Source organism: Sebastes umbrosus, chromosome 1 (assembly GCF_015220745.1).
Source record: "Sebastes umbrosus isolate fSebUmb1 chromosome 1, fSebUmb1.pri, whole genome shotgun sequence".
NCBI classification, from domain to species: domain Eukaryota; kingdom Metazoa; phylum Chordata; class Actinopteri; order Perciformes; family Sebastidae; genus Sebastes; species Sebastes umbrosus.
The window spans coordinates 38,720,832-38,740,329 of NC_051269.1; the positions used below are offsets into that span (position 1 = coordinate 38,720,832).

The 19,498-nt window shown below is 39.9% G+C and overlaps 1 protein-coding gene across 1 annotated transcript; it reads left to right on the forward strand.

Moving 5' to 3' along the window:
* Positions 1 to 555: 555 nt before the first annotated feature.
* zgc:113054 (uncharacterized protein LOC541322 homolog) lies at positions 556 to 19,156 on the forward strand. Its single transcript, XM_037763423.1, has 11 exons — positions 556 to 676; positions 4,279 to 4,468; positions 4,556 to 4,647; positions 4,748 to 4,980; positions 5,972 to 6,208; positions 6,296 to 6,370; positions 6,499 to 6,715; positions 8,067 to 8,275; positions 10,533 to 10,605; positions 13,546 to 13,663; positions 17,764 to 19,156. The coding sequence occupies exons 1-11, from the start codon at positions 556 to 558 to the stop codon at positions 17,957 to 17,959; spliced, it is 1,761 nt and encodes a 586-aa protein (XP_037619351.1). The 3' UTR covers positions 17,960 to 19,156.
* The last annotated feature ends 342 nt before the right edge of the window (positions 19,157 to 19,498 follow it).

Sequence of the window (19,498 nt, forward strand, 5' to 3'; positions counted from 1 at the left end):
AAAGCCAACACTAGGATCAGCATTGATTCATGGAGAGACCTTTGTCTGGTCAGCTAGCATTACTGCCAAGCAGCTGAAATATAGAGTGATATTGTGCTTTTAGCTGACGTGTGTCGCCTCACTGTTTTGAGCGATGCTCGTTCATGTCTATTTAGAGCGAGCAAGCCTGAATCCAACGCTGACTGTTGTTGACTTAACGGCCACAGGTGTCGCTGTTAACAAACATTTCTGAAAGTTACAAACAGTCCCCTTTAAATACAGCAATGATAGGTATGATATTTTTATATTTATTTATTTTTTTTTACCAAATTGAGTCAAACACTCCAATCAACTGGCTCAAACTAAATCAAAACCCTCCCAAATGAATTATTAATGCTCCCTGAATGGAGGGGAATGACCAGGAAACCCTGTTTGATAATCCAGCTATGGTCCACGTGAGGGGTTTCTCCTCCTCTGTGAGTCCATACCTGTCTCTCTCTGTCTCTACTTGTCTTTCTGACAATGACAGACACATAACGAGCTGTTCTATAACGTCTGCTCCACCACGTGCAGTTCATGTCACTCCCCTCACTCACATTTGCATGTAACAGAAAGTCTCAGCACGTTGCCATCCTCTCCTCTCTTTCTGTCCAAAATCGTCACGCCCATAAACCCCGCACCATGTCAGCCGAGAAAGGTAAGATTATTAATCTGTTTTTGTTTTGTTTTCTGCGTTCAGAGATCAGAGACCATATCATAACACAGATCATAACTTTATCATAACTCCACCAGAGTCCAGTCCGGTGCGTAATTGCGCGTCATTTATGAGACCAGAGTGTTACCAACAGGCAGACAGCTCCACACACGGAAGTTCGTGGTCATAAGAAACGTTTTTATGCTGAAAAGAAACCCAAATGTTTACAATAATTTAAACAGAACATTTGTGTTAGTGTTTGTGTGCATGCATATATCATTTAGTGACGTCAATATGAGCTCATTATTACAGTTTTTCCTCATTCGCTTTGGCTCAATTCTTGAATGAATTTTTTTTTTTTCAAAAGAACGAGATTAGAAATTGCACTTTTTGGCACACGTTTATTTATTTATGTATTTATTTTACTTGTTACATGTGTGCAAAAGAATAAGTTTACACACATTTTGCACAATAACCACTTAAACATTGCTGATCAAAATGTATTCTCTTCACAACTTCTAAACATTCCTTCATTGTTTGAGAGATCTATGCAAAATTCAATTATCAAAATCTGTCAGACATGCATGTATAGTCCATAAATATCTATGGCATGGTGTTATTTACTGAAAAGAAAAATGTTTACAATAATTTAAACAGAACATTTGTGTTTGTGTGTATGCTTATATCATTTAGTGACGTCAATATGAGCTAATTATTACAGATTTTCCTCATTAGCTTTGGCTCAATTCTTGAATGAGAATTCTTTTTATTTTTTTTTTCATTTTGTTTTTCCTTTATTTGGTTTTACTCAGACATTTACATAAACATACAAATACAGATACAAATATGAAGTGAACCAACTTTTCCACTTTTTACAATGAAATTATAGAACACACAAATAGAACATGGGGTGATTTTCATGTGAAATAAGATCAAATAAATAGTAATTTAAAAAAATTACATTTAGAAAAAAAAGAAAAAATTAAACAAAAGAAGGGCGTTTTGGGGAAATATACTTTTTCCACTCCTTCCAAATGTCCTCAAATTTAGTTTCTTTAAGCCTCATTGAGAATGTAATTCTCTCCATTGCAAATATTTCATAAATAACATCATACCAGTTCTCTAATGATGGGGTATCTGGTTTCTTAGTAATTGCTTTAATTCTTGAATGAGAATTTTTTTTTATTTTTTTTAATTTATTTTCAAAACAATGAGCTAAAATCTTTGAACAATCGGTTTGTTGTTCACAACAGATTAGAAATTGCACTTTTTGGCACACGTTTATTTATTTATTTATTTGACTTGTTGTTTTTTCCCCCAGGCCATCAGACTTTTAAATAGATAATTCATACGACACCTTCTCACACAAAAATATATCGTATACTGTATATACTGTATATGTTCTTAATATGCCCTTGCACAAAGTATTTCCTTTTATAATTGTAATATAACTTATTATTTTAATGGAGCTTCACAGCAAAAATCATTTCACACGATTGTACCTGTATAACCGGCGTAACAATAAACATCTTGAAATCTTGAAATTTTCAAATGTGTGCAAAAGAGTAAGTTTGCACACATGTTGCACAATAACCACTTAAACATTGCTGATCAAAATGTATTCTCTTCATAACTTCTAAACATTCCTTCATTGTTTGAGAGATATATGCAAAATTCAATTATCAAAATCTGTCAGACATGCATGTATAGTCCATTAATATCTATTGCATGGTGTTATTTACTGAGAGGAGGTACAATGTGTTGTTTCTTTACTGAACTACCAGGGTTTGTTTTTTGGCATGGATGTCATTTTTTGACAACTTTTCTGTTCACTTTATATGACTTTACATGAAAACTCACAGTACATGTTTGGTACATAAATACATTTACTGTATACATATAAATGTGCATACCATTTTTCTGTGCGCTACAGAATTGTACGGTATCGACTTCTCCCCTTTTACAGATTTTTTATCAATCGTTTTGGCTCATTTCTTTTAAACACTCTTAATATACTCTAAACTGTAGGTGCAGTTGTCACAACTGTTTCATGGGGCATCACAACTCTATTGCACGTCTGCAAAAGGTAATAACTCACCCAAAACACTTCATTCATGCTTCAAAACCGAGTTATTGTTTCAGTAAACTAGCCAACGCCACCAAAATGAAAAGATGTTTTGTCATCGTGTGAGCCGTAACCTATTGGTCAAAATGTTAAGGTGTTTTTTTCACCCTGGCAGTCAACCCTGGAAATGTTCTTTATACAAGTCTCTGTTTTGTTCTTCTGTTTTCTTGACACTGACTGCTTAAGTAAGATACAAAAATGTCAGTTTTGTCTAGCTGAATGATGTTCTGTATCACACTGAGCTTTTTTAGATTCAAACAGCAGGTAAAAGTTTATCGAACGTCAAAAGACCGACTGTAGCGCACTGAAAAGGGATAAACACATTTTTCACTGTAAAAAGAAAATTCACCTTTTTGATCTTTCATGTGAAGTCATATACAATGACCAGAAAATTTGCCATAAAATGACATCCATGCCAAAAACAGGTAAAGCAAAAAACAACTAATTGTGCCTCCTCACAGTACATAACACAATGTAATATATATTTATGGAAAATACATGTATGTCTGACGGATTTTGATAAATTATTGGATAATTTTGCATGTGATGGCTCAGATGATTAAAGAATGTTTAGAAGTTGTGAAGACGACGACAACTCATCAGTTTTGAGCAGCAAGACGTGCAGGTGGTTATTGTATTCTTACTTTTTTGCACACATACACGTGTACGGAGTCCTAGACAACCTTGGAGAAAAGTTTTATTAAGTTGTTCCCTCGAGTTAGGTATCTCGTTCCCTCGAGTTAGTGTCTTCTAACTTAGTAAGTTACTTCGTAGTAGTGAATTTTTAATTGGAAAAATATATACCGAAGTACATCATCTAGCAATGCGTGGACTGTCAGGAATGATTGGAAGAAGTACACTATGATGTAACTTGAGAGAATGAGTTACCTAACTCGAGGGAATGACAGTTACCTAACTCGAGGGAATGAGAGTTACTTAACTCGAGGGAATGAGAGTTACTTAACTCGAGGGAAGGAGAGTTACTTAACCCGAGGGATGAGAGTTACCTAACTCGAGGGATGAGAGTTACCTAACTCGAGGGAATGAGTTACCCAACTCGAGGGCACGACTAAATAAAAAACTTCTCCGAGGGTCCTAGGGGGGCTCCGTACACGTGCAATTTTCTTGAATGAATGAGAAATTAAAAACTGTTGTGAACAAAAAACTAATTGTTCAGAGATTTTCACTCAAGAATTAAGCCAAAGAGAATAAGAAAAGCTGTAAACTTTTCTGTGTGTCACTTAGTCAGGGGTCGTCAGTTTACTCAATGGTAGAAAAGGGTTCCCATAAGGAAAAAGGTTGGAACCACTGATCGACTAAAGAAATCTTAGTGGACTAAGACCAAAAACAACTGATTAGTTGACTAATCAACTGAGCGTGGGCAGCCCTAGTTATTTACATTATATATAGTTGCAGCCCTACGTCATGTTGCCTGCAGCAGGACAGCGCGATAGTTGATTGTTAAATGTTATACCCCCAGTTCCCGACACCCCAGTGGAAGTCCTCGTGGATCTCCTAACAAAAGCCAAGGAGTTCGCCGCAGCGAGTAGCAATGTGCCAGGCAAGTTGACAAGTCAGCTGCAGAAGGCTCTGGACATCGCCAGCGGCCTGGACGACTACCTGGAGAAAATGACCACACAGGAAAGTGAACCTCTGGCAGAGCTGTATAAGTATGTCTTAGCTTCCTACATCTATAACTCAAAAGCACTACTGTGTGAGATAAATATGTTAATATTTTCATTCACACTTTATTGTAGAAAAACAGTTTCCCATGACTGGGATCAAGTGCACAAGGAGGGCAAAACTATGTTCCGGCTTCCCAAAGAGTGCATCACCGGACACGTTGAAGGTTGGACATTTATTTACAGGCGTACCGCTCATTGCCATTTTATTCACTGGTTTACCATATTGTGATAACTGTGTATGTGTGTGTTTTTTTTTCTTGTCAGGTCAGACCCTGAAGATGCTGATCCACATGAGTCAAGCTAAGAGGGTTCTAGAGATCGGGATGTTCACCGGCTACGGGGCGTTGTCCATGGCCGAGGGGCTTCCAGAGGACGGCTGCTTAGTCGCCTGCGAGCTAGAGCCGTACCTCAAAGACTTTGCTCAGCCCATTTTTGACAAGTCTCCACATGGCAAGAAGATTACTGTCAAGACCGGGTCCGCCATGGACACCCTGAAGGTGAATTGTATTGAAGGACTGCCACCTTTAAACCTTAAAAGACCTAGTTAGACCTGTTTTTGTCTTTTTTTAGGGGGTTACTTTAGGGGCGTCTTCAGGGTGAGATAGCAGGTCAGCAGTAGATGTCACATAGAAGTGGTGTACAACATCTGAAACTCAGCACTGTGTGTCAAGTTGTTCTAGTCATAAATCAGAAATAAACATCAATTCATTTATTGATGAATTAATTTGAATAAATTGTGAAAGTGCATAAGGGTTTAGAACATTATGATGGAAGTATAAAATGGTCATCCCCATGCTATATTATGTATTTGGTGCTATATTTAACCATTTTTTACCACTCGAGAATTGATAAAAATGATCAACAATCCCTTCAAAATACCACATTAAGACACCAAGACCTTGAGGAACAACATAGGAAAAGCCAAGCTCATGTGACCGGAACTTGGTGTTCTTTCAACAGATTGTACAATGCGTCACAAACTTTCTTATTTTACAGCTAAACAGTACACTACAAGATGATTCTGAAAACATTTGAGGCAAGAAATAGGCATTAACGTAACATAATATTGATTCATATTTGATCAGCGCTGCCTAGTTTGACTGTTTGATCGGAGTTCGCGAGTGATTGACAGCCAGCTCTCATAGACGGCAGCTGGAAAGCAGACCTCAGATCAGCTCTTACTGCTTGTTTTCCTCCGGTCTGTGAAATCTTGCAGATGCTGTTAGGAGCACCGGAGGACACAGAGGCCCATGATTTTTTTTTAGGTTACCTGTTTCATGTCACAATATAGCGATCGTTTTATAAAAATAACATTTTAAAATCATAATTGGTAACCTGGTTACCTTGTAACGTTTCTAATTGTAGTTACTGCTTCGCATAATGAGAGCAGGCGAGGGTTAACACTGACTCTTATTCTTTTTGGTATTAATAAGTGAACAGACTGTGGGGCACATGGCCAGTTTTCTAATAACTGTCTGTTCCTTCCAGGAATTGGCTGCTGCAGGTGAGCAGTTTGACATGGTCTTCATCGATGCTGACAAGGACAACTACATCAACTACTACAACTTTATTCTGGACAACAGTCTGCTGAGAATGCGAGGGGTCATATGTGTGGATAACTCACTGTTCAAAGCCAAGGTTTACCTTAAAGACACCACAGACAGCAACGGACTGGCGCTCAGAAAATTCAACCAGTTTGTCTGCGATGATCCACGCGTGGAGCAGGTGAGTTTCAAACCTTTACATGTTACAATATGTCTGTCAGGCATTCGTTTTTATTCCATTTTAACAATGTCCTTCTTGTTTTTAAAGGTCATTATCCCTCTTAGAGATGGCATCAGTGTTATCCGCCAGGTACCTGTGGCCTCCGAGTGCTCAGGGACACAGGTACTGTTTAGATAACCCCAGATCTCCATGAGCCAGTACTGACATGGGATCAAACCGTCATCATACCTTCACTTCTCTGTAGCAATATAGCGTCATTCTCACTGATCCGTCTTTTTTATTTGTCTTAGAGTAAAATAACAGACGACGAGGTTTTCCGCGGAGTCAATGGGCGCCCCATCCTCGATCGGATGCGTCTTGACGGAAAGGTGGCCTACGTGACGGGTGCCGGGCAGGGCATCGGGCGAGCGTTTGCTCACGCACTGGGCGAGGCCGGTGCCAATGTGGCCGTGGTAGACCTGGACCAAGATAAAGCTGAGGCAGTGGCTCGAGAGCTCTCCCTTAAAGGTAAGGGGTATTAGCAGAACAAATGTAGAGTTAAGCATGAGCAGCATGTCCCCATCCTGTTTCTAGGGATGCACCGATACCACTTTTCTTCAGACCGAGTACAAGTACAAGTACTTACATTTGGGTACTCGCCGATACCGAGTACCGATACGAGTACCGATACGAGTACTTCTCTGTGCCAAAAGACCCTCGTTAACAGCCAGCTGGAGGGTGTGAGTGACACACGGCAGGCCGGGGAGTCCCGCATACGAGACGGTGCGCCGCTACTAGCTCTAGCTTCGCTTGGAAAGGCTCGGGGCGAAGGTGGCATGCGGCCGCAGCTTTACAGCACTCCCCGCCAGGACCTCGCTGCACCGAGGACAAAGGGCTCGCTGCGCCCTCTCTCCCTGCTGGGGGCGTCCCCCTGCTCCCGGTGCGACTGTCGACTGCCCCGACCACGTCGTGCCGCCAGATCGGGGCTCGGCCCACGCAAAAGGCGCCAGGGGTCCAGGCGCGAGGTCCGATGTCGTCAACCCACCCGACCCGTCTTGAAAACAGGAACCAAGGAGTCTAACGCATGTGCGAGTCAGAGGGTGCAAGCAAAACCCTGTGGCGCAATGAAAATGAGGGCCGGTGCGCGGTACGAGAAACGCCAAGTTCTGGTCACATGACCAGAGCACAGCCATTAGGAACGCTCTCTCAATGAAATGACCTGTGATTGGTCAAAGTCTCCCGTCACAGGCTAGATTTTTTAAAGCCTGAAAACAGAGCCATGAGGAGGTGCAGAAGTTTAGCTATCTCTCAGAACACTTGAATTACAATATGCTGAAAGGTTATTATGGAATTTTTGCCCAGTGATGCCAAAAATATACTGCCTACTGCCACTTTGAATTGGTGAATCTAGTCAATCTGTAATGACAGATGGGTGAATGGTCCTCGTGTTCAACCATGTGCTGGTACAACACCAGCACATACTCAACCACGACAACATGAATCTATTCAAACTGGGTTTGCTCACTTCAAAGTTTTGTCATAAATTGTCAGTGTGGTCATGTGTTGGTCTTTGTCCAGCAGATGGCAGCATACTACAGCTTAAGATCTACTGTGTCAGGTTATACATGTTCCTCTGAACCCCAGTATGTGTGATTTTACCCTTCTGTTTGCTTCTTAAAGAATGAAATGTCCTACACATAAAAAAAAGCAAAATTAAGTTTAATAGTATTTTTCATAACTTGTATTTTTATTTTTTTTATCTCTGGGATTTGTAAAATAAACTTTTAATGTGTCCAAGCAGGATAGAAGTTGCTGATATCATTATAATGTTACAATACGTGCAAAGTATTCTAACAGGCATCCATGTTTTTGGATACAGGCATCAACGCCATGTCGATCACAGCGGACATCAGTAAATCCGATGATGTCCAGAGGATGATTGACGACATCGTCTCCAAATGGGGGGCGATCCACATCGCCTGCAACAACGCCGGCATCAACATGAACTCATCCAGCGAAGACACCAGTCTGGAGGAGTGGGACCAGACCTTCAACGTCAACCTGAGGGGGACGTTCATTTGCTGTCAGGTGTGTATCACCTGTGTGTGTGAGACATGATTCTCTCCACCGTATTACACTATGATGTATCATGTGTTGGGAAATTTTCAGACCAACAAAAAATACTCTGTTTAAACGTAAATATTGTATTAAATTTGAGTTAAAAGTTTTATTTATGGTTTAACTCCAAAAATAGTGTCATAAGATTTTCACTCCCTGCTGTTAAATTAGATGCAAAGACAAATTGTGCTCCAAACAATATACAAATTTCAGTGTTGCTGCAACAAATACTGGACTCTCTAGGTTTTTGGAATATCAGAGAGAAGAGAAAAATTATAATATTTAAAAAAAAAAAGCTTTTGAATATTATGACAGTCTGCACCGATGCTCAATGTCGCAATTCACCAAACAATGAGATACTGAAATTGTGCATAGATTACTTTCATATTTTGGGTAAACTGGAATTATTGTGCAGAATCAGACTAAACTTCCATCTTCAACCCACAACATGTGAAACAGAGATACAAAAGAGTGTGTGATTAGGGCATTTATTTTTTTGTTTATTTTTCAAGTCTATTTTATTTATATAAGAAAAAACAACAACATTTTAACAGGGAAAAAATGTTAGAAACCTCAGGAAGAGCAACAGAGGGGGGATCCCTCTCTCAGGATAGACAGTCGTGCAGTAGATATCGTGTGTACAGAGTAACAACATAATGAAAATACAACAAAAACAATCCATATGACAAATATTGATACATGTAATGTGAACATATGAAGAGATGGATCCAGGAGGACATGAAGGTGCTGCCAAACAGATAGAGCCTGAGCAACATGACTTCCTCTTCACCATCATATCAACTCTGTAATGGTTAAATTATAAGTTATTAAATCATCAGTTAAGAAAAACACAATGTATTTTTCTAATCCAATAGGTTTTTTAAATGGTATTTATAGCTTTGGAAGCAGGAGGATTTTCTAAAATCATAAAGGAACAATTGATCCTTCGTTTTATAAAAAAAAATAATTTAAAATCACCAAATTCTGAAACGTTTTTCAGCGGACGGCAACAATTAAGCAGATCACCATTACAGCAGGTACAAATAATGCAAAGTCACAAACCTGTGCTTTCATACATACACAATTATCTTTAGTAATGTATGCTATATTCAAAATAAAAAGTGGAGAATTTGTTTAGAAATTCTAAATATTTCTGTAAATTCTGCCATCGATTTACTAGAGAAACTATCATGTCTTCCTTCAGTAGTTTGTTTCTGTGAGAACTAGTTAGAGCGCTGGTTCCCAACCTTTTTTCCTTAAGGGACCCCTTTTCTATCATTGAGTAAACTGACAACCTCTGACTAAGTGACATATTTCATAAATATCTCATATTATATTTAATGCATAACAATAGCAGTACAGAACAACTGATAAACTGTACAATTAACACAAACAGTGAACGTAATAACTGCAGAAAGTTTGTGTAAAACGAGCGATTTGGATGAATTTTGAGCAGATTATTTCCTGTGAATGTTGCATCAGAGATGAGTTGTCCTGTTATTTTTAGGAACTTTTAAAACAATAATCTGTATTATGTATTTTTATGTTTCACAATCATACATACTTAATAGGCTTCTTTTTTAACAAATTCAGTGGTTTCTCCTCCATGACGCCTCTATTAGCTCTTTGGTTGTTTTAACTGCGTTGCAACTTGTTTCTAACGCAGGACGAGGCTGTTTAGCTCTGTGAATATAACCTGTGTTCAGGTGTTCACCGTGCCCTTATCCTGCTTATATCTTAAATAATAATTCAAACTTTAAAAATAACAATTGCATTTAGTTTTCTTCACATAATAAATGAAATGCTGAGATATAGATCAACTGTGTATTTTATTAAAAAGTTGTCTTACACCCCTTAAAATCAAGAAAGTCCTCACGACCCCCTGTGAAGCTTTGGCGACCCCTAGTGGGGGTCGGGACCCCCAGGTTGGGAACCAGTGAGTTAGAGTATGACCTAATTACTGATAGTCCAACCAGCTTTAGCTGCAACTAAAATTAGCTCTAAATGATCTAGTCACTGTCAGACATCTCTATACTGTATATATATATATATGTATGTGTGAGTGTGTGTGTGTGTGTTTTTATTATATAAGCCCCACCACCCAAATGTTGTTTAAGTAGTATTCCTGTCTCCAAGGATAAACTACATGTTTTTGTGTTGATCCGTAGCGTATCAGTGCCATAATAAGGTGTTTAATGTGTCTCTTCCCCCTGAATCCTCGCCTTAGGCAGCAGGTCGAGTGATGTTGAAGCAAGGATACGGCAAGATTATCAACACAGCCTCCATGGCCAGTCTAATAGGTGAGTGATGATTCTATTCCCCCACCTTCTCTCTGGAGCCCCTCCATGTCTGCTTTTAATCTCTCCATTTGGCGTGGAGAGTCGGGTCGAGAGGAGGAGGAGGAGGAGGAGGGGGAGGAAGGGAGAGTTAAATACATTTGTGCTGTGCAGCTATGTGCGGGAGGAGTACACATCACGTTAAATAGTTTTTATCGTCAGACAGAAGGTCGTCAGAACCGACTTTAGAGCAGCACAGTGGTTGAAATAAGAGAAAAAAAGTGCCTGTTTTCCTTTAAAACAGGATTAGCCAGCTTTTCTGCTTTGCAACTTTTACCCCAGTTAAACTGTTGTATAGAGATGCATCCACCCCCTGCACACAGTAAGCAGGAAAGTGTCGGTGATTGCGTCTCGCCGAGGCGGTTTTGCATCATAATAAACATCCCCTCTCTGCGGAGCTGTCTGGAGGATGTGGAAGGCAACCTGAGGTCCAACTTGGGAAGGGAGGGTTCCTGTGCAGCCTGCGCCGGCAGCCTTGTTTGAACAGCGGAAGACACTTTGAGAGTTTAGCGAGAGCCGAGTAAAAGCCGTGCATAATGTTCCTCCTTCCAACAGGTTCCTCCAGAGGAGCAGCAACACTTCATCAGCAGTATAGTCAAATCGCCAGTAAACCCGCTGTGCCATATGGGCCCCGGTCCCGACTGCAGGGGCAATCTGTAAAACAGGAGCATGCTGGTAAATAGAGGCCGGCGTAAAAAAAATGATCAATTACTCACATTACGTACAGTCCTTCAGGAATTTACTTTATTGGTCTGGACATCTGTTATAATATTGTCATAATGTGTAATCAGATGGGACCTGTTCTAGCCAAGTGGAAGCCCAAAAAGCAGCCGTAAATGCCCAATTAAAATGCACAATGACAGCTTTTTGTCCATCTGCTGAATAGAATGTGTGTGTGCCCACTAACGCCCCCTCACACACACACACACACACACCGTTTCTTTTTTTTTCAGAATAATGGCCAGCAGCTCAAAGACACCCAGACAGGAAATATCCAAGTTGATATGATCACACTGACCTTACTGAGGGATTTGTGACTCTCACACTCTTACCTGCAGACCTCCGCTGCATAGTAATGCACGTTACAACAGCCGCGGCATTCTGGGAAAAAAAGAGTGCATCATTTGAACTCGGAAGAATTCAAAATGTAAAGGCGTGCCTGATAAAGAGCATGTTTTCTCCCACTTGAAATGGGCAATAAGTAGCGGGGTGAATGTTAAAGAGGGCTTTGGAGAATGCTCTCCTTCTACCTCCTTTTCCCTTCTCTGGGGATTACTGCTCTTTAAGACGGCGAAAAACATCAATGCAGGTTTATTTAAAGGATGAAGGCATTTTCTGAATGGTATTTTGGGGCCGTATCATCAGGTCTTGAGCGAGGATTAGTGCTGTTAGGCATTTTGAGCTGTGTTTCCTGTCCTGATAAGTCGGATTTCACCTTCAATCTGCGTGTAAGCCCTGGGCTCTGCTCCTCCTCGCCTGCTCCTCTGAGGTCCTAGCCTACCCTTATCCAGCCCGGCCCAACCTCGCCATCCTCTGCTATCTCGCCACGCTCTGCACAATCCCACTCAACCGCACTCTCAGCTACGGTGCCCACCCTTTACATCTTATTTTCTTACCAACTTTTACCTCTACCCCTGCACATTTTCTCTCCTTTTTTTTTTTTTTAACCGAGCAGTGTAAGCGGGATGCTGCAGCCCTTTTTCCTCCCCAGGACCGGTCCCTGCCTCTCCGCAGCTGGCCGGTATTCATCATCCCGGTCTCACACTGAAGCCATTTGGCAGTGAGATCGGCGGGTGATGAGGTTAACTACTAAAGTTGTATGTAACTTGGAGCCTTCCTTGCGATGATTAATCAACCAGCAGAAAATGAGCCCCTGTCCCGTTATCCCATGCAGTGTGCAGCATCTGTGATGGTCAAGGCAAACAAATGGCTCCCTGTCTTTGTTGCTGAGGACAGAGCATAACTGGACATTATGAGCAATTAATTTTACATGGCTTCATCCTCAGAGTCCCCAGCAGCTAATGGAAGAGCTTTTATCTAGCAGGCATCCACGAGAAACCGCATGAGCTGCATTATGAAATGTATATGTTGTCAGCTTTTGTGAGAAAGGAACTCTTTGTTTTCTATCTGTAACACACGTTAACGCAAATTTGTTTTGACGCCAATAATTTCTTTAACGTATTAACGCAACTTGCGATTTTTAGGTTGTAGTGAGATCAGTTTTAAAGCTAGAATGAAGATGCTGGCATCATATGAAACTAGAAAAACCTAGGGAATCCATCGGTACCAACCAACGTCATACTAGCTTGTTGCGAAGGAGGCTAAATAATGCCACAAAATTGCGCAAAATTTTGGCGAGGAAAAACTGTCATGGCCATTTTCAAAGGGGTCCCTTGACCTCTGACCTCAAGATATGTGAATGTAAATGGGTTCTATGGGTACCCACGAGTCTCCCCTTTACAGACATGCCCACTTTATGATAATCACATGCAGTCTGTTGGGTTTGAGTTTGCCATGTTATGATTTGAGCATTTTTTTTTGCTAAATGTAGTACCTGTGAGGGTTTCTGGACAATATTTGTCATTGTTTTGTGTTGTTAATTGATTTCCAGTAATAGATATATACATACATATTCATAAAGCAGCATATTTGCTCACTCCCATGTTGATAAGAGTATTAAATACTTGACAAATCTCCCTTTAAGGTACTTTTTGAACAGATAAAAAATGTGCGATTAATCGTGATTAAATATTTGAATCGATTGACAGCCCTACTAAAAATAAGATTTTTTAATGAGAATTGTGAAAGTGCATGCCATTATTAATGATGCAGTAAATGTTATTATTTATATAAAACGCTGTGTTGTTTCTATAACTGATTTTCTTTCCATCCTCCACCCTGCAGTCCCTCATCCCCAGAAGCAGCTTTCCTACAACACGTCCAAGGCCGGAGTGGTCAAACTGACTCAGACTCTGGGCACCGAATGGATCGACAGAGGAGTGTGTGTCAACTGCATCTCACCGTAAGTGCTGTCTATTCTTCTAGGGCTCTCGCAATAACCGCAATATTGCTATACTGCTTGTCTGCCTGTACTGCTTTTCAATATTGCAGTACTGCAATATTGACAAGTCAGGGGATGGCAAGCAACCGCCACAATCGCAATGTTCAAGTTTTTTAATTTTTTTAATTCTTTGCAATAAGAGCGCCACGTTTTTACACTTTGCTACAAACGGCAGCTGCGTGACGAGGCGCCGAGCGTCTATTCTGTACTGTGCGCTGCACGTATGATGTTTTTTTCTGGTCATCAAGAGTTGGAAAATGTTCAACTTTGTGTAGAACTCCACAAAGACCAACCATCACATCCTGCATGTAGGCTACAAGTGCTGGACAACAACAACAACAATGGAGGAGAAATTCACAAACACAGACCAGCGGGTCCGTCCTCTCTCCCTACGTGGTACTCTACCTTGTGCCAACATTTTGATATTCCATATCAAAGCAACCAGAAGCAACCAAAACAAGTATTTAATATGTTTTAAAGGTCCCATATTGTAAAAAGTGAGATTATTTTATATTATAAAGCAGGTTTAAGTGATATATAAATACTGTGAAAGTATCAAAACACTCAATCCATGGATAAATGCACACAGCCCGCATACATAAACTGTGCGTTTAAAACTGTGCGTTTGAAACAAGCCGTCAGGATTTCTGTCCATTTGTGATGTCACAAATATCACAATATTTAGACCTTTTCACAGTTTTAAACGTAAACATACTAAATGTGTCCCAGTTTATTTCCTGGTTGCAGTGTATGTGAATGAGATCAGCTGACAGGATGTAAACATGGACCCAAGCTGTTTCCGTAGCAACGCAACTCTGTTGCCATTCCGTTGAAATGCGCTAAAACGGAGCGTTTCAGACAGATGGTGAATACAGGTATATTCAGACAGACGGTATGAGAAAAAATAATGTTTTTTTAACATTAAAGCGTGTAAACATGTTCTAGTAGAAACCCAAAATACAAGTATGCACCTGAAAATGAGCACGATATGTCCCCTTTAAAACTCTCATCTTTGTCATTTAAAAAGCAACAATATACCCAATTATAGCCTAACAATAAAGCTTATTTATACAGCATTAAAATCAGGATAAATATAGTAATTTGCAAAAATAAAAGATGCAATAATATTGCATATCGTACTGTTGAAATGGTCTTTATCGCGACAGCCCTAGCCTCCTCTTCTCTTACAGTCTTGTGCCAAAAACATAACCGGTCCACCTTTTTGTGATGGATTGAGCTGCAAAAAGGAAGTGGCGATTAGTGTGTTTGCTTTCATATGAAGAGCCCCATTTGAGAATGATGCACTAATTTAAGTCCTCAAACAATACATCAGTGCTTAATTAGATGACGTCTTGAGGGATGAATCAACCAAACACTTGCTCTAATTGTTCTATTCAATTAGGGAATCAAATTTGCCGCCTCACTCCAAGTGTCGGCGCAACAATAGCGTCCTTGTTTGTATCTATTTGTCTGTGAAGCTGAGCAGGGGGAAGAAAGGAGGAGAACACAGGAAGGGTTGTGTGTGTGTGTTTGTGTGTGTGTGTGTGTGTGTGTGTTAAGTGGAGCATCCCTTAGCCCCAGCCATCCCTGAGCAAATCCGTCCGGTGGCACCGGGGCGAGCCAGGCCCAGCCACAGCCCCAGAACAAAGCCCTCACACACGCGTGCCGCGCTCAGCTTTATTTATCGGCAGCTTGTTTGCTAATTTTAATTTGCAAAGAAGCAATTCTCTTTCTCTCTCCCGCCCCTCCTCCCCCTTCCCCGTTGCTAACCGGGTGTCTCAATGGGCCGCTGATTTCTTTGAAGTGACAGTCGGTAAATATGCATAAAAAAAGGGGGACACAATTAGCGCTCACGAGGTTGACTGGAGCCTGATTCCATTGGCAACTTTAGCCGCAGCGGTGATAAGCTGCATTATCTAGAAAATTGGCTGAGGGAAAACAGTACCTCTGATTGCCAGCAAAGGTTCCAGATAACAGGGCAGCTGAAGAGAAATATAATTGAGGTGGAATATGTTAACCAAGGTGTCACACGCTCCTTGGAAGTGCTAATTTAGCCAAATGTTGGAATTCCATATCAAGGCGCCGGGATACATCGAACAATGATTCAGGCCTCGTGGCTTTTAGTCACTGTCACGTCAATTGTTGTAGAGAGTCAGAAGTCAGCTAGTGTTAGGAACAGGCGGCTGTGTTGACATATTTATTCAAATGTAGGATCTGTGATACATCATTGTAGAAAGGGGAGAACCACATTTGTTGTGACTAATGGTGTCGCAGAGCTTTTCAACACAAGTGAAGTCACAAAACCAAAAGCAGCAGTTTTCTTATAAAGTCCACCTGCGTCAGAGTTGATATCCTTTTAAAAAAATTGTTTGCATGATCCTGTTTAACTCAATGTAAAATAAAAACCATAATAGCCAGAGCATTCATTGTTTTTGCAGCAGAAAGCTCAGGCTTCTGTCTTTCGTGTCATTACATTGTACGCTCGTGATGACATCATTACATTACGTCACGTTATAAAACAAAACACCTTTGCACCAGTGAGCAACCGCCGGTTTTGAAAAGTGAAGCCAATGCTGAAGTGTCTTAAACTTGCATTCTTTCTAACAGCCAGCAGGGGGCGACTCCTCTGGTTGCAGAAAGAAGTCTGATTGTATAGAAGTCTATGAGAAAATGAGCCTACTTCTCACTTGATTTATTATACCCCCGCGACAACGTAGTTGAAAACTCGAAAACGATTTAACTTAGGAACTTCAAATTTTGCATGCTGGTTGACAGTGTGGTCTAGTTGTGCCTTTTGGGGGTTAGAAGTCCAGGGTGTCCATTAGTTAATTAGTTAATACCCATTAATTCCATTTGTTCCAAAAGGGCAAAACCTTTGGCAACGGGGTCAAGCAGTGAGCGGGGAGCCATGCTCATTTTTGCCTTGTTACCTCAGTAAACATTGTAAACATGAGTTTATGGTCTCAATCGCTAGTTTCAAGTCTTCTTCAATACAGCATGATGTTCATTTAGTAAATTATGGTCCCATTTAGAGTCAAATACACCATAAAGCAGGGGATGCTTTAGGGCGGGGCTACCTTGTGATTGACAGGTCGCTACCACGGCGTTGTCCAGTCTGAGAGTTGTCCGTGTTTTCTTCTTACAACTTTAACCCTTTCACAGTGTGTTTTCAGTTCATGGAAGTTGATTATAACCTGTTTGGTCGCCTAAAAATATCTTATTCAGCATTCGGTTGTACTATAGCTCCACCCACTCGTGTCAGCAGCGTAACATCCACAAACAATTCACGGATTTGATAAAGTACATTAACCGTAGTACAAAAGCCATACTTCTAAATAACATACTTCTAGATATCAAACATGTTATTTATAAACATTATGTAATATTCATCATCGCATATATCAGAAAATCCAACACCTAAATTAAAAAATATTACATTAAGGTAGAGGAAAAAGGAAAGAAGAAATATTTAATATGTACAGTAATTTGGTTTAAAACACCCTTCTAAATAAGTAAAGTTAAGTTATGACTATATCTATATATATATAATAATAATAATAATAATAATAATAATAATTCAATATTATTGACTTACATCACCTTTCACACTTGTACAGATTTTAAGGAGATGAAGCATCTGAAGATACTCCCAAGAAATGACGTCACAATAATAGCAAAAATACCGATGTAGGCAGCGGTGGACCTTTTCTATTATAAAGTTCAAAGGGTTAAATCATGTTTCAATCAGGAATCGGAGCAGGAATATGAAGGAGTAGTTGCATTTAATACGTATTTAACCAAAGGCTTTGAGCAAATGATGCCAGACGTCCCCTCACACCCGTGGGCTCTTCCTGAGACGTGCCAGCAGTCCCACAGTAAACATCATCAGAGATGCCACGCCGTGCCCTTTCTTCAAAGGATAATTGGGTTTATTTTTGTCACCAAAGTGGTGGCTCTGAAACAACGCTGTCACTCCTGGCTCTGAGCTGTGATGCCTTCTGATTTCATTGTGTGTGTGTGTGTGTGTGTGTTTTTCTTTCTTTCTCCGTCTCTCTTTTCAGGGGGATTGTTGACACCCCTCTCATCCACTCGGAGAGTCTGAGGCCTCTGGTGCAGCGCTGGCTGTCAGATATCCCTGCTGGTAGACTGGCTCAAGTGACAGACCTGCAAGCTGCAGTGGTCTACTTGGCATCTGACGCCTCCGACTACATGACAGGGCATAACTTAGTCATAGAGGGTGGGCAAAGTCTGTGGTAGAAGGGCTAGATGAAGAGATGAAAACTTTTTTTTTTCTCTCTCTCTCTCTCTCTCTCTCTCTGTCTTCACTCTCCTGGGAGAGGTGGCATTCACACGATCTCCTTCTGACACATTCCCAGTAGTATTAGTTAAAATCTAACCGGGTGTTTAACTTTCTAGTGAGTTCACATCTGTTTTCTAGTGTGATGAGATAACTGGCAGCTTTTTAGTCCTCTTGTGTGTCCTGTATAGGTTCAGTTTGCTGTCACGTGTGTTACGACTGTGGCACGCTGGACTTTTTAGAGGATGAAAAACACTGTATCATGATAAATACAAGATAAATAAAAAGAGGTATAACAGCTGCCAGTCTTCTTGTCACACTGTGGAAATGTGCTGCTAACATGTCTGAGAAAATCTCTGTGAAGTCCCTAGAAAGAGAAGCACAAATGCGTCACAATCTCTGCTGTATGTTCTCTTGATTATTTTATACAACAAATGCTGTTTAAACCAGGATTATTATAGTAAACTAAAACAAAAATAAGTAGTGAAAATCATTTTTTTGTAAATTGAAACTAAATAATAACCATATCCTTTAAGAAAAACTAAACTGAAACGATATGTCCTTGTTAAAAAAAATTAATAAAAATGAACTTTAATTCATTTTGGTCTTTTACCTATAATATATCACTACCGAAAAAAAAATCCCTGATAGCATGAATTTCCATCAAGTCTCGTGACATTGAACCACAGAAATTGAACAGACTTGACATTCCAGTAGATGGCGCTATCTATGCCGCAGTTGCTCCACTAAAGTAGCGCAAATATACAATATACATATAGCTACATACTTCTGAGACATTATACCTGGCTCTACCAAAAACAAACGAAAAATAAATAAATAAAAAATAAAAATAAATATATAAAAACTAAACCTCTCTAAAAAAAATTTAACTAGCAAACACACTCTGAAAACTAACTAAAACTAAACTAAAATCAAAACTAATTGAAAAGTCAAAACTATTATAACCTTGGTTTAAACACACAACACTTTTGATTAATTTGACTGTTAGTGTCGTCTTAAATATCACTTTGTTGAGTTTATTTTTCAATCTCTGTCTCATACAGATGCATTTCAAAGTACTGTACGTGATAATTAAAGAAATGGCTGTTTTGTATTGTGATAAATAAAGTGACGGCTTCTTTGCACAAGTACATGAACTGTGTGTGATTTTTGAATAACCAGATTAGAGCTGCAACGATTAATCGATTAGTTGTCAACTATTAAAATAATAGCCAACTGTTTTTATAATCGATTAATCGGTTTTGAGTAAGAAAAAAGTAAAAATTCTCTGATTCCAGCTTCTTAAAATGTGAATATTTTCTGGTTTCTTTACTCCTCTGTAACAGTAAACTGAATATCTTTGAGTTGTGGACAAAACAAGACATTTGAGGACGTCATCTTGGGCTTTTGGAAACACTGATCGTCATATTTCTCATATTTTCTGACATTTTAAAGACCAAACAACTAATTGATTAATCAAAAACATAATCGATAGATGT

Excerpts from the sequence above, each read along its gene's own strand:
- zgc:113054 (XM_037763423.1), top strand. The coding sequence starts at position 556 with ATGTCACTCCCCTCACTCACATTTGCATGTAACAGAAAGTCTCAGCAC. Across the intron at positions 4,648-4,747 it reads CATCACCGGACACGTTGAAG|GTCAGACCCTGAAGATGCTG; the intron begins GTTGGACATTTA and ends TTTTCTTGTCAG. Across the intron at positions 13,664-17,763 it reads TGTGTCAACTGCATCTCACC|GGGGATTGTTGACACCCCTC; the intron begins GTAAGTGCTGTC and ends CTCTCTTTTCAG.